This window comes from Lipomyces chichibuensis (assembly GCF_038497645.1).
Source record: "Lipomyces chichibuensis strain CBS 12929 unplaced genomic scaffold V1513scaffold_3, whole genome shotgun sequence".
NCBI classification, from domain to species: Eukaryota; Fungi; Ascomycota; class Lipomycetes; order Lipomycetales; family Lipomycetaceae; genus Lipomyces; species Lipomyces chichibuensis.
The window spans coordinates 385,067-400,431 of record NW_027117455.1 but is presented as its reverse complement, the minus strand read 5'-3'; the positions used below and the strand labels follow the sequence as shown (position 1 = coordinate 400,431).

Here is a 15,365-nt window from a genome sequence, read left to right as displayed (position 1 = left end):
GTCATCAAAAAGATGTTTGGGGACTATTAGGTAACTCCTATTGGCAAGTAAATGTAATACCGCCGAAGTTCAACTGTGGTTTTTGTTGCTGCTGTTCATCGTGCTTCCTCTTTGACTCGAGACATCGATAAGTTTATACCGCCAATCTATTAGTAAATACAAAATAATATCATACAAAATCCCGTTAGTCAGCCTTATTACGACTACGCAGATAGACTTTCAACTTTTCGGAAGAATTCAATAAAGGAATAGGAGATTCTGCAGTTATTACCCATTTTTGATGTCTAGTGCAACTCCGACATTACCACAACATTAACAGATATCAATAACGAAAGACCAAAAAACACCCAATAGAAGTGAAAGAAACTATACGTATTTAATGTAGAAACCGAGAAGGAACGGAGTGAAGTGAATGTCAGCCTTTATGTTATGGTGAATTTTTGCATTCTGGACTGCCGGTGGTGAGCAATTCCGTTACAACCTCAATGAGATGCGTGAAACTGAACGGCTTTGTCAAATAGCGATCCGATCCGGCCGCAGCCATTCTATCAACATGCACCTACCGCACAATTAGACAACATCTTCGATACAAGAAAACATTAACTAACCTGTCTGGCGTTCGCTGAGAGTGCAATTATCGGAAGCCTCGGCGCCTTGACATCTCCTCTGCTTTCGAGTTCTCTTATTTTCTGAACAGCTTCGACACCATCCATAACAGGCATCTCGCAGTCCATCACGCAGCAGTCCGGATGCTCGCCCGCACAAACTACATCCACGGCCTCTTGCCCATGATTTGCGACGAGCGTAACAAACCCCGCGTTTTGGAGTTGTCGCTGGAGCAGTTTCTGATTGATCAAATTATCCTAATAATCGTTAGAAGCTTATGGTAATTGGCTACCGAAGACAAACGTACCTCAACAATTAGGATCTTCTTTCCAGCATGAGGATTCTCAATCTTCTTCGAGACTTTCTTGTCCTGTTTTTGACCAGGCTGTACACTGCTAGATCCACTGACCAGCGGCACAGGCATTGCGGGACTGGTAGCAGGAGACGATGGTACTACCGGCGACGACACGCCTGACGGCACAGAACTACCCTTCACTCTCTTTGCCTTAATGTAAAACGAAAACTCGGATCCCTCGTTCGTCCTGGACTCGGCTGTAATTTCACCGCCTTGGCTTTCGACAAGCTTGCGACATATGAACAGACCGAGACCTGAACCGCCATAATTTACGTGCGTGCGTGGTGTGAAGTGGGAAGTGAAGCGGCGGAATGCTGTTGCGAGCTGCTCGGGATCCATGCCCGAGCCAGTGTCTTTAACTGTATACATGATATACACGGTATTCCTTTCGTTATGCGCTTCCCGAGGATTAACTGCGAGAGATGACGGCGACAGTGAAAGAGCAGCTGCAAGTGCGGCATATGATGCTGTCCTCGGCACCGTCGTTCCATTCAGAGCCGACGGTGGTGCACCAATTGGTTGCGAGAGGAATGAACTCGGATTTGCGCTTTTCTGTGTTGCCATTGGCAGTGACGCTGTATGTTGCAATGATGTCATGGACGCGGACGACCTGATTGTGGCTGTTGGACTGTTGTTAACAGGAAGTGATTTAGTGGGAGAAGTCGAAAAGGCGTTGCCAAAATTCGTGGTGCCATTGCGTGACTGGGGCAAGTAAAACGGGGAATTATTGTGGAATTGGAATATCGGTTTCGACAACGACGCATCGAGCTTGACCGTGATATGCTTTCGCTCACTGGTCGTAAGAACTTTCATGGCGTTCGACACCAGATTGATCAAGATTTGTGATATTCGACGCGGATCCATTTTCACGACATCGATACCGAGTATGCGGATATTGTCGGCCACTTCAATCGAGTGGGTGATGGACAAGCTTTTGAGCTCGTTCTCATACATCTTCATGACTTCTTTCGCCACTTCGAGTGGCTGACAATCTTCTGCATTAATCGGGAAAAGACCTGATTCCATTTTGCTGAGATTAATGGTATCCGCAATGATCCGTCGCATATGTGAAGTACACAGCTGAATCGTGTCCAGGCAATCAGCACTTTCATCGAGCTCCTTCATGGGCTCCGCGAGCTCATCTTTCTGAGGCTGGATGTCCTTCAAACTGTTTGCAATGGAATCGATCTTTTCAGAAACGACTTCGACGCTCTGGATGATAGCACTAAGAGGATTCCGCATCTCATGAGAAATAGCGTCTATAAAGTACTCCTGCTGCCTTCGTCGCTCAACGGCATCATCGGCTCGCTGCCGCTGCAAGGCCTCGGCTTGTTTCCGCTCAGTAATATCCGACCAGACGCCTGTTATATGCGTAATTTTGCCGGTATCCGGATCGATCTCGGCAGACGCGGCACTATCGCACCATCGTTCGACGGTCGTGGCTTCCCCTCTACGTCTCGCCCACCTGAACTCGATACGTTCTTCTTTGCCTTGCATTACCCGCCTCCAACTATCCCGCACAAGCGACCGATCACCAGGGTGCACAGATTTGATCCAGAACGACGGATTGTTTTCTTTTGGGAGATGCGACAGTTTATACCACGCCTCATTTGCGTAAATGATTTCACCTTCAGCCGAGGCGAGGAAAATACCAGCAGGCAAGATCTTAGCCATGCGACTGAATCGTCCTTCGCTGATTTTCAATTGCTTAGTCTTTTCCAATAACAAACCCTCCAATTCTTCCCGTTTTCGTAAGCTAACCGCAACTTCCCAGCTAAGCTTATCAGAAGTCTCCTCAATGTGTCGCAGACTGTCAATACCAGTAGCTAGTTGTCGTCCTAGCAACTCCAGAAACAGTTCATACGGCTCGTCGAATTCTCGCCGAGGATTTAATCCGATGACAGCGACACCTACAACGACATTATTATCCCTCATAGCTGGCAGGAAAATCAGTTCATTAATCTCGTCGCTCCAACCCCGCGTGGGATCATATTCTATGTACTGTCGGAACCCGTCAGCTTTGGCGGTTATGTACACTGCCGAGGAACTGGTGTCTAGAATAGCTTGCTCGAACAGTGCCGGGTTTGGGTCGAAAGTAATTTTCTCGGGATTCTGGCGCAGGCCGAAACCGCATCTGTAGCGAAGTACTTTGTCGTTTGTAGTATCATATGTGTATAATCCGAATAATGCAATATCCTCAGCGCAATGCTTGCGCAGAACAGATACCGATTGGGTGTATAGCACAGGAAGAATCTCAGCCGACCCAGTGGCATCGTATAATTCTTTCAGGACTTGCATCCGTCGCTCGTATAAAACCGCATCGGTCGTTTCTCTGGCTGTCACAAATGCACCGGCTATTGTCCCGTCGACCTCGCTTATTGGTGTCATAGTCCAAGAGAAGTAAGTTTCCTTGTTAATCGGTGCCGCATAAAGTTGCTGGTCTCCATCGAGACTTAGGTACACAAAGTTGAGCAGATTCTGTTTAACGACCGCGGTTCCAGTCGCCATACATGTTGTTATGCCTTCGGATAATTCTGCGCTCAAGTCTGATCCGGACCACACCTCGGAAAATGCCTGGCCGAAATACATTGTGTCGTCGAGCCCGACTGTTCGCCCAAACTCAGCATTACTGATCCGGCAAGTTAACATATGTTTCACCATAATATCAGTCAGGGATATCACGTACTATAACATTATCAAATTGGGACCATAGCACAGCATTGCAGGAAACGGTGCCGCCATAACCATAGAATAGTACATCGATAGTACTGCAGACCATTCGTCGCGCGGTCCGACGGCGGACGTCTGCCACGGAAATGATCCGACGAACGAGCCATGAGAGGTCATGCGCCTGTCTACGTCGTTCGCGGGCACCGAGTCCTCGTCACAGTCGATTGGCGCGAATATCGAAAAGGTTGCTCGACCACGGCCCGCCATCTGCTTGGAATCATGAGAGACGCTGTATTCTGCGTCCGGAAGAGTCGCGAAAGCTATGCAATTATCTTTTCAATAAAGCAGAGAATTAAATCACCAGCAACGAAAATAAAGCCGAATGTGCAATGTTCAACTGGCCTAGGGGAACGCTTGTGTGTGAGCGGAGTAAACTTCGCAATTAGCCGGTCAATGCTTAAACTTCGACACGGCGTTTGTGGACAAACTCTACAGATCTTTGGTTATCGGACAAGGAATAGAGTAAGTACGACCAGGCATGAGAGTGTCTGCTATTATTTTTCAACGAATTATAAGTTTGAGCAGTAAGCGTTTATATTTAGGCTATAAGTAGGAACATATCCGCCAAATTTTCAGAAATAAACAAACCTTCCGAATATCCACGGACACAGCTGAGTCATAGTTGCTCGAAAATAAAGTACAACCCCCTTAGATCTTCAACTGGCGCCAGATCTCTCGTGAGCATTAGACACCATATGATTGCTACTATGACGATCAGCTATAGTAATTGTCAGTTCATGCTACATGGAAGCTATTCCCTGCCGGATCTCTATTCAATCAATAAAACAGTCGCAATTGAAAGATAGGTGGAAACCTATGTTGCCTGTTTGTAATGCTTCGGCCACGAAAACAAAATGTCCAGTCATCTTTTGTTGCTGGTGCCGCACGCGACGTTGATCCCAACTTATGCTGCGCCCATCCAAACCAGTCCAGCTCAGCATTATATACGACTGCAACGATAATTTGTCAACGAGAGACGTATCTATGTTGTCATGGCTTTATTCAGCACCTCTGTCGCCGGTCTTGTTATTGACGACGCAGCACCTGCGCTACCAACATCGTCTTCGTTCTCTTCACTAGCTTCTGGCTACTACGGTGCATTCGATAACATGCTCAGCAGCGGCGGAAACACTTCCCAGTCGTCGTTGGTGTCTGCGGGCCAACAGGCACAATTCTTTAGTCTTCTCTCCTGTCCCCCAATTCTTGTAGGACTGATCGAGAACATCGGTGTGAATGATCTCAAAAGCCTTCGACTGGTGCACTCTTATGCGAATCATATTATCGCAGGGTCGTCGATATATCACAAGTTTCTGAAACAGCTCGCGATAAGCTGCTCTGAAGCTACATTTGCTTGCCGCTGGGCGTCACAAAAGAGCACGTGTTTCCGGTGTGGGGCCGATGTGTGCACTGTAAGTCGGAGATAAAACAGCAAAGTTATTGCAGATTCTGACAACGTGTAGAATTGCATATCAGGAATTGCCGCACCGACGACGTATACTCAGCGGTCTCGACGCGTGTGTAATTTCTGCAGGTCTGCACTAATCCGCGGCCGTTGCTCGTGCGAAATCATACCACGTATGCTTCATTTTTGTTTATTATCACGGTCAATTACGATGCTGACAGTTTCTGTACAAGGATGGATATGCAAAAATTGTCATTTGATTGAAATTCGGAGAGACCAGGACGATCAGTCGATATATGGATATGTTTCTTCATGCCACATTTGCCGGCGTCCTATCGATAAGTCTAAAGTGCGGGCAGTGAGTGATGGACGTATCAACATATTTTGCTAATAGTGACATAGTTTTCCACGTTTTTGAGTACGCTAGTTACTCGAGAGCATTGCCTCTGCAGTTGGTGCAACAAATGGATGGGCTAGAAAATCCACAATATATGAAGCCGGAAAGCTTAGTATTTGACTGCAAACACCTCCACATACCACATACACTTGCTCATCCACATGGACATACACACATATGTTGGATATAGACTTTGGCTTTGTTTGTTATATGTTATTGCATAATTTTTTAGATCCAGGGTGGTTGGGAATGAAATATGGGAGCGGCAATTATCCGGCGTTTTATATGGTTGAACTTTTTAATACGGTGTACTATAATTCATTAGAAGTTGGGGAGGTGTATATTAAATTTCTAATCTATATCGGTTAATTTTTTTTGTAGGCGTAGCCAATATTAGAACGTAATAGAGATAATAAGTTATATGCCTGGAAACTATAATAATAACATTTAATGTACCAACACGGAAGGTGCCGATGCGTGCGGCACAAAAGGCGGGCTTGACGTCGAATGGTGGAGGCAGCCATGTCGGCGTCGGGGGAGACCGCGTTGAGTCTAACCAACCAAGATATAAGAATATACCTACTACATTCAGCACCGCATCCGGTGCTTGCTCTGCTCTGCTCTGAGTAAAGCAGAGCTCTATTAAATCTGTATACTTGGCACAAAAGCGGCAGAAGAACCAGATCATCGCCAGAGTCAATAGTGGGCTCACATCACACTACGATATCCCACATTCCTACATGCGATCTCCTGTCTGCGGAATTTTCTGTCCGGGGAATTGTTTTAATCCACCGCATCATTGACTGAATCAATCTTGTGCATGCGCTGAATCCTTCATCATTACTGTTCGTCACCTACGGGCTCGCAGGTATATCTCTTCTTCCTCCACACGCTGTCCTCTTTTGTTGCGGCAATTTTACTAACATTCCACATCATCAGTACCTCAACTGCACCACTCGCCATGTCATCCACGCTCTCCCCGACCTTCAACTTCCCAATGTACCCCGGCCAGCAGCAACCCCCTGCCCCCGTTCCTACAACTCAATCCCAGATCCCAACTCACCACGCGGAGGAGCAGCAGCAGCAGCAACAACACCAGCCACAACAACAACAACACCAGCAACAACAGCAACAGTTGCCTCCGAACATGGCCACACAGCTCCTCGGTCAGCAGCTTACTTCAACAGCGCAGTACGGCTATCTGCCCCCACATCCTCCCCCGCAACTTCACCATATCAGTGCGCCGCAGTTATACGCGGGTCAACTCACGCCCCGGACGAGTCCGCGTTTGATCCTCGACGACCCGTCAGAGCCATATATCTATCATCTTCTGGTAGTCCAGCAACCTATTCGTGCGCGAATGTGCGGTTTCGGCGATAAAGTACGTTCCTAACGAACGTTGCGTCGTAATTTCACGTACAGACGTGCTGACAAGTCACTACAGGACCGCAGACCGCTAACGCCTCCGCCATGTATACAACTTCTAATCAGGGACAAAGCCACTGGCAAGGACGCCGATATTTCCAAACTGGACGTCTCGTTCTACGCACTCACCGTCGAACTCTGGTCTGTCGACGAAACCCAGAATCTATCACTCGTATCTACACTGCCGCTGACGGCCGCGTCCACGGCGCAACCGGTACCATCACAATTCATGCAACAGTCTTATCACGGACAAGTACCACAGTCTCATGTGCTCCAGACACCTACCTTCGCAGCCCCGCCAATTAAGAATCTGATTGGCAGTGTCGTGGCAACGGCGTTCAAATTGCATGACACGCAAGGAAAATTAGGCGTTTGGTTTATTCTGCAGGACTTATCTGTGCGCACAGAAGGCGAGTTCAAGCTGAAAGCGTCCTTCGTAAACCTCGGATCGCCACTTTCACCCCCTCCTGCTTCCACCCAGTCCTCGTCCACGCCTGCGCCGTCTACCCACGGAAACGGTCCGCATTCACACGGGGGCGACAATGCGAGTGCGCAGCAGCAGCCCGTAATGGTCGTCAACACCGGCACCGCTCGCGTGCAAGCCACGTGCTTCTCCAATCCATTTAGAGTATATATCGCAAAGCGGTTTCCGGGCGTGATTGAAAGTACTGAATTAAGCAGGTGTTTTGCCATGCAGGGCATAAAAATCCCCATCCGTAAGGATCAAAAGAAGAACGCCGAAGAACTCCAGCAGCAGTTGTGAGATGGGGGGGTCGTAGTTATGCATGAATGGTGCTGGCGAATATTAACGGTAATTTGAATTAATTTGGACTGGTCTGGCAATGCATATAGGTTTGTTTAGTTGACGTAGTTATAGATAATATGTATTTGTATCTTTCGTTTCGCTAATAGCAAAAAATTTATAGTCAATTGGTAATCGTCTCGCAAAGTAATAATCAGCACAGCAAGTACACCCTATAAACTCATCTTATTCACAAACTCCTCTTGCAACCGCGCAAGCCAGGTCGCGATCATCTTATCATTATGCTCAATCGCTTTCGCATCCTCCTCGTCCTCACCGTTCTCGTCCCCAAACTTACTCTCACAAAACTCGTACAGACTACGTAAGCTGACAAAAACTTCTTCCACAGCCTTGCGTTTCCTCGCAATGCTCGTCTGTTCACCAGTTCGGCGTGTAGCTTCACCCATTGCCGTCAAAGAATCTGCTATCTCAGTTGCTCGCTGGAGCATTCGGTTCGGAAACGGCAGCACCCCGGCTAGTTTCAAACCGTAGTGGGTACTCAAATTATTCCGCCCGTCCGCGATTTTATACAGCATTTTCAATTTGCCAGCACCACCAGCACTTCCATCCTCCATATCCACCCGCATGTGCAAATTCGCGACCCCGACCCGCCCGCCCAAAATCTCCGCGATCTCGAGAAAATGAGTCGAGAAGAATATCGTAGCGTTGCTGTCAACCAAAGCCTCCGAGATCGCGAGAGTGATTGCCAACCCATCCCGGACTGACGATCCGCGGCCCATCTCATCGATTATGACAAGACTGTGATTTGTCACGTTCTGACAGATAAACGCCGCTTCGCGCATGTCCGTGGCAAATGTCGAGGTCCCGTTTGCACCTGTTCCTGGGCTAGCTGTCGAATTCGAGATCGACGACGATCCAGATATCACAGAGTCAGCGCCATCGTCGGTTGACACACGCGAATGCAGCGCGCGAAAGATTGGAAAGGTGGCGTGTTCGGCAGGCACAAAACAGCCCATTTGCGCCATGATGCAGAGCAGCGCAACTTGTTTAAGATATGTAGACTTACCGCTCATATTCGCTGTTCTTGTCAGTTAATTGTCATTACGGCGACCATTGACAACATACTTCCAGTGATGATCTGAAACCTGGAGCTTTCTTTACTGGCATACACATCATTTTCAACAAACCGACTACCCTTCTTCGTCATAATAACCTCCTTGACAGGATGTCTCGCGTTTTTGACAGCCAACAAACCGGTCCCGTCCGGCCCGGTCTGGTCAAACCTAGGCCGTACACACCCCTTCTCACTCGCCGTCGTCATATGCGCAAACGAAACTAGCATGTCAAGCATCGCTATTCCCTCCGAAGCCTTATACAACGCAGGGATTTGCACCCGCACGCTTTCGATTAGGCTTTCAACTGTTTCGTCTGACATTAGCATTATCTCTGTCAACGCATCACGTAATTTCGCATTCAACTTCATTAGTTCCATTGTTGTGAACTCAAGATAGTGTCGCTTTACGACAGCCTGGTTAATAAAGACTTCAGGCAGCAATGGTATCTCTCCAGCGTTCTGCCGCCCACTGATAGATAAGCGGAGGTAATACCCTCTCGCAATTTCAAACCGGGACTCAATGCCATCGAGGTCGTACTCCTCTTTCAGACGCGCAATCAGCGCCATAACATCCTCTGTAACCTCTTTATATGACCTTCTCGCCACGTCAAGCAAGCCATTACGACCATGCTTGACTGCGAAACAGCGTTGATTGCGGAGTTCGACGGGAGTCTTGGCCCATTGGCAATCTTCATTTATGCAGTCGTCGATCAAGTTGCGGAGGAGCTGGATACTTTCGTGCGCACACAGTTCTCTGATTGCAATCAAGAGATCAGATTGACAGCTGGAGAGCGCTACGGCGGTGACTGGAATGCATGATACGGATTGCTTCAACATAATAATGTCGTTAATGCGTAGTTCGGAAAACTTAATTGATGGCTTTGTTGGAATAGATATTAACTGGGCCTGTCAGCTAAACCTGGGTTGCGCAGGCTAAAGGATGGACTTACTGTAGTCAGTAATCTGTCCAAGTCCTGGAATGGCTTCAGAGAAGACTGACAGGCAAAAAATAACTCTTCGTTTTGCGTTAATTCCTCCAATGCATCTAATCGTGACTCCAAAGTGGCCTTATCTGCTCATCGTTAGGTACCATCCTCATGACCACATTCAAGCCCAACCAACCAGTCAATGGCTGTAAGATATTTGACCGCAAAAGCCGAAGTCCCATTGGCGTATTCGTGGTGTTCAATGTTCCCAGTAACGAGTGCAAACCCTTTGGATTCGCAATATTTTGGATTAGTTCTAGATTTCGAACAGTGCTGTAATCAATTAGCATGCTTCCTTCACTGCCTTCGTAGCGAATTCGGAGGGAGTGTGCTGCGAATGTTAGGTTTAGATTAAGCTCAATATGTCTGTTGGTCAGTATGCAAGCTGCAAGAGTTTGGTTAAATGAAAACAAAATACTTCATAACAGCAGCTAACGCGCAGACTGGGAAAAACCTTGCTAAGTCAGTTCTTCTCGTGCTCCAACTACCAATCGCAAGGAATCATACTTCGAAGCAATAAGGACTCTGATACTTTCCAAGTCCTTCGGTAACGATAACTGCGAAATATAGTCTTGTCCAATACTCTCGTTAAAATATTTCCTTGCAATAGGAATTAATTTGGCGCCTGGTAGGTTATCTTCTATAATAGAGCATAGCTTCGATTTAATGGGCTGCATGGTTGAGTTTGCAATCAATATTTCGATAGGGTCGTAAACAGTTAGCTTGTGGATAGTACGGATGTATGTCTGAGAGTCTACAATCTATGGCCCGTTAGCGTCTTATCCTATCACCTCAGGACAATGGGATAAGTACCTCGCACAAAACACACTCGCCAGTATCAACCGAAACAAAGCATAGCCCGACAGTAGCCGCAACGCCGCGTCCTTCAGTAACCGCACACACAGTATGACCGGCCTGGCGATTCGACATCGCGGAATATGGACGCGTCGTAGCTTTTGACGTCGTCATACTGCGCGACGGCACGCGCGTCGGAGGACGTGATATTCTGCTTCCTGAACTTGAGGATGTCCTGGATTCGGTCGCGAGGTATGACACTGATGTTGTGCCCCCTTCGAACGTCGAGGAGTCAGATAGCACGCGCGCGGCCGTTGCCGAGTGTGTATTCGGTGTCGATGACGAGGATGGTGGGCATCTGGAGCGCGATTTGGCGCGGTAGTGGGGGTACCATTTCTTTTTGGATTTGGTGATTGTAGATGATGATGATCTCGACGATTGTGACCGTACCGTGGCGGATGAATCGTTTGTTGCGACTGAAGACGCACGACCGCCGCGAGGCATTATAACAGTCGTTCCCTGGTTGAGAGAGAATTACCTATAATTACCTATAAAATCTAAAATAAGCACAAGTAGTGGCAAGGTAGACGTTGTTCGATTGATATGACCGTGCTTGAAGTGAGGTTTCCACGAAAGTGAATTTACAAGCATCTGCCAGACGCGTAAACAAAGGCACGTGATCAGGGGCAGCCCACACCTCAAATCTCGATGATAACGTCGACAAGAACTACGACAACTGCAAGTCAAACCGCAAAGCAATTGAGCAGTGGCAATGGAACATATTAATTCTTTAATTGTCAAACTGAACCAGCCAATTTATTTTATCCAGAACACCAAGTACAATACCAGTTAGTAACCCAAACCACATAATACATGAGCTGCATACCCCCACGTGATCTCATAATTTATAAATAATCAAATATCACCAAATTACCGTCGCAACACTTCAGTATTCCACAAAAACACATCCATCAAAATTGGATATAGGTAAATAATAACAATGAACATAAGCACCCAAACCATTAGATTCCAGATCCAATGCCATTAATACTTTTTTGGTTTTTTCATACTACAATCCATTTCCGCATAGTAATCGAAATAACTCGGCCGAAGAATTATTACTTTTTGCTCTAGTCGATAGCTCATAATCGTACATCAGATCGTTCGTAAACTAGATGGATGTGAAAGCACTTAGGCGGAGAGTCGGCGTTGCCGACGGGGCGACGACCATCCCAACTGGCTTTTCTCTAGGGTTCGGCATTTCGACCGACAAGAGGACGCGCACCCCAGTTCGCGTCTGGTTCAGCATCGCGACCAACTAAAGGACGCGCACCCCAATCCGCTTCGGGTTCGGCATCGCGGCCAACTAAAGGACGAGCGCCCCAGTTGGCTTCCGGTTCGGCATCTCGACCGACGAGTGGACGCGCACCCCAATCCGCTTCGGGCTCCGCATCGCGACCAACTAAAGGACGAGCGCCCCAGTTAGCTTCCGGTTCGGCATCGCGACCGACGAGTGGACGTGCGCCCCAGTTAGCTTCCGGTTCGGCATCGCGACCAACTAAAGGACGAGCGCCCCAGTCTGCTTCCGGCTCCGCATCACGACCAACTAAAGGACGAGAGCCCCATCTGACTTCAGGATCGGGGTCGCGAACGACGAGAAGGCTTCCACTCGCCTCTGCCTCCGGAGACGCCTCGCGCTTGTAAATTTTAGCAATGGGAAGAGCAGTGCGACCGACGAGTGGACGGCTGCCCCAGATGGCAGCGGGTTCGGGAGCTGCTTCACGCTTAGCTAGATTCCTGCTACATTGTTAGTAATATATCCAGATTGTGAGACTGAGTGAACTGGAGCATACTCATGGGCGATGGCGACCGGAGCGGCGGTGACAAATATTGAAGACAAAAGACAAGTAGTGTGCAGGACAACAGCGAACAGTTTCATGATGGTGATGAATTAAAGAAGTTACGGAGCGAAGACGGTCTAAGAAGCGAAAAGCGCGAAAGAGCGGTTGGTAGGTGTACTGTATACCTGGAGATGGTGAAGGTAAGATTGGAGGTTGGCGTTATGAGATTTCGTTTCGACCACAATGAAGATGTAATGCTCGAGTAAAGAAGAGGTGTACTTATATTACATGAAACGGCAGACAGCACGAGCATGCACAGGGAGTACACGAGCACATGAGCACACGAGCATGCAGAAGGAGCAAGACCCACGAAGCGTGATGTTGTTGGCGTAGAGACAAGTGCCAGAATGCCTCAGATTTGTGGAGAAACAGCCAGCAAACGTAAAACGTAGCATTACCCCAGGGGCCATGTCAATGACAAGGCCAAATTGGCATTTGACAGACGTGGGACTGCCACGACTAAGACATTGAGCGAGGTGGGAAAGTACCTATTACGAGTACTTCGCATCCAAACTCGGACCGTCGTGAAGCGGCGTTGTTCAGTGCCAGACAGCGTGCGCACGCGATCAAGTTTTAAAGAACCAACGCCAAATTGAGGAATAGAACCAAGCAACGATCCCGTTCGCATGATAGTGCCGATCATGGCATATCGGGCCGACTGATTGGCCACGACCAAACGATCGGAAAGGCCTCTGGCTGGCGTAGAGTGCAGTAGAGGCTGACATGGCCAATGGCAGCGCAGGAGAGAGTGCAGACAGTAAAAGAACAGATGAAGAGTGAACTGCCAAAATGGGAAGGCAATGGGAAGGCGCAAGCAGGCAGCGTTGGAGGCCAGCTGCCCTTTTTGTAGACCAATGGACTACCTCTCCACCCGAGCCGCACGTCACCCCTGCGCGACAGCCCAACGGCCCAATAAATGACAATGTAGACAGGGGTTAACTTTTTACTGCGTCTCCCATCAATTCTGCTGCGTCTCCAGAAAGAGATATGCCACGTGGTTCGCGAGATGTGCGGCAGAGTAGTCGACGATCCGCCGCAGACAATAATAGATCCCTTGGAGATAACGGCGAACCGGTGGCTTGCTGTCAACTACAAGCTACTAACCTTAGTTGCGGTGTGGGCTGTCAATGTGCATCATGGAACACAAAATACGGAACATAAGTACATGACGGAGTAATCAATCCGTCCCAGTCCCTCTACAGGCCTATGTCGTGCGCAATGTGTTTTGACTGTAAGGGCTGGTTCTATGTAGCAGGTATCTGTCGTAGACTTGAAGTATTATTTGTCTCGTCAAGTGTCAAGATACCAATTGCCAATCTCGGATCGGCTCTCAACTGTCGCATTTAGTCTTGGGATGCCAGTGTAGTGGCCCCACAGATGTGATTGACTTTAGCTCTTCATTACTATACAGTGTGTCCTTTTGCCATACAAAGGTTGGCTGGTATCATACCAGCCTTATACGTACTAGCCAGCCGCACGGTGAGATGAGGTTTAAATATGCCAGATTTGTACCGTACAGTTGTGGTAGAATAGTGTCTTCAGAGATGACTGCGACTGTGTCCCCAATCTTCGACCAATTCACGTGTTTCTTTCAGTTACGGTTAGGTTGTGGTCGAACTGGCTACGATCGTAAAGCAGGTCCCTGGCTCCGTCCCAACTTAACGCTAACTAGAATAGTAAAGCCATATGATGATTCTAAACTGAATCTGATGACTGATTCAGATCGTTGCGGCGATCCTCCAGGCCTTGTTTGCAAACTAGACGAACAGTATGACTGGAATATTTCCATCCGCTTACAATATTCTATTGCCAGCCTCTGGAACAGTGATGGATAGCTAATATATTTGGATCATATCGGGCATACGCGTAGACGTTGTCGTCACATTCAGATTGATTCCATTACAGTTTCGTAGTTGCTATTATTCGAGATTGCCCTTTCAGGATGTAGTCATATGCTCCTTGACGGTCTGGACAGATCCAATCTGCTACAGCATTTGAAGTCGGCCTCGTATACGCGATCAGCAGCAGCAAGAGCCCTGCATTTGTCTCCGTACTCGCAGTCTGCTGTCTGTGACAAGTCTTTACTGGCATACCCCAGTCGGGCATAGTGGAATAGGGGAATAGCACACTATGTCTGGCATTAAGTAGACAGTGCCATTGTCTATCCAAAGTGAACTTGCATCATATGTCGGACGACTTTAGGAACTGCTGATTCCGCACGTTAGTGCACGCAGCTGGGGCAGCGACATAATAAAACTCTCTCCGCAATGAGGCCTCAGATGTGCTGCAGACAACTCTGGGCCTGATCTTCTCCCGCGCTATAATAGTGATAATCTGCTGACCTTGTATTCAGACTACCGGAGGCGCTCTACAAGCGATGCAATGCGAGTGCGATCTCAGAGGTAGGCATAGTGACAGTTGCCTGTGACAAAATCGATGAGAGTACTACTACAGTAATGCGAAATAACCACCGACATGGCGAATTGCCAGCCTCCCAAGTAATCGTTCACTTTTTCACTTTATTCCTTGTTTACTTCATCGTGTGCACATTCTGTATGCCCTGCAAGTAATCGTGCAAGGTCCGCCTTGTCATGCGGCGTAGTGGTCATTCCCTGTCTCTCCTGCAATCGACCTTAGCGTCACGTATGGTATTCAGATACTGTCTCGAAGTCACGAAAGCTCTTTTTTTGTCGCCACATCTGTCGCATCCTAAGAGGTAAGATTACATCCTTCGCAATTAACTGGCGACTGTCGCTATGTTGGTCTCAGGAGGATTACCGTATCTCGTGGATTACTTGTAATTTAAAGGTCTTATCAACTCCCCCGTCCAATAGGAGGCCGTCTATCGTCTCTTTAAAAAATATCGACCATCTTTTGGAGTTGCCTTGTCA

At 47.9% G+C, this 15,365-nt stretch overlaps 4 protein-coding genes across 4 annotated transcripts; 1 reads left to right on the top strand and 3 right to left on the bottom strand.

Moving 5' to 3' along the window:
- Positions 1-135: 135 nt before the first annotated feature.
- Positions 136-4,113, bottom strand: V1513DRAFT_394434 (uncharacterized protein). Its single transcript, XM_066895337.1, has 4 exons — positions 3,648-4,113; positions 914-3,590; positions 609-863; positions 136-559 (listed from the first exon to the last, which is right to left on the bottom strand). Exons 1-4 carry the CDS (start codon positions 3,896-3,898, stop codon positions 428-430), a joined length of 3,315 nt encoding a protein of 1,104 aa, XP_066755888.1. The 5' UTR covers positions 3,899-4,113; the 3' UTR covers positions 136-427.
- Positions 4,114-6,040: 1,927 nt separating this feature from the next.
- Positions 6,041-7,865, top strand: V1513DRAFT_437370 (velvet factor-domain-containing protein). The gene is made up of 3 exons (XM_066896909.1): positions 6,041-6,358; positions 6,430-6,871; positions 6,935-7,865. The coding sequence occupies exons 2-3, from the start codon at positions 6,452-6,454 to the stop codon at positions 7,676-7,678; spliced, it is 1,164 nt and encodes a 387-aa protein (XP_066755887.1). The 5' UTR covers positions 6,041-6,358; positions 6,430-6,451; the 3' UTR covers positions 7,679-7,865.
- A 25-nt stretch (positions 7,866-7,890) lies between these two features.
- V1513DRAFT_422991 (muts domain V-domain-containing protein) lies at positions 7,891-11,077 on the bottom strand (the record flags this gene model as incomplete). Its single annotated transcript, XM_066896010.1, has 7 exons — positions 7,891-8,756; positions 8,804-9,692; positions 9,743-9,864; positions 9,915-10,144; positions 10,197-10,232; positions 10,286-10,539; positions 10,592-11,077. The coding sequence occupies 7 exons, from the start codon at positions 11,075-11,077 to the stop codon at positions 7,891-7,893; spliced, it is 2,883 nt and encodes a 960-aa protein (XP_066755886.1).
- A 743-nt stretch (positions 11,078-11,820) lies between these two features.
- V1513DRAFT_373812 (uncharacterized protein) lies at positions 11,821-12,512 on the bottom strand (the record flags this gene model as incomplete). The annotated part of the gene is made up of 2 exons (XM_066894828.1): positions 11,821-12,370; positions 12,427-12,512. The coding sequence occupies 2 exons, from the start codon at positions 12,510-12,512 to the stop codon at positions 11,821-11,823; spliced, it is 636 nt and encodes a 211-aa protein (XP_066755885.1).
- Between the last annotated feature and the right edge of the window lie 2,853 nt (positions 12,513-15,365).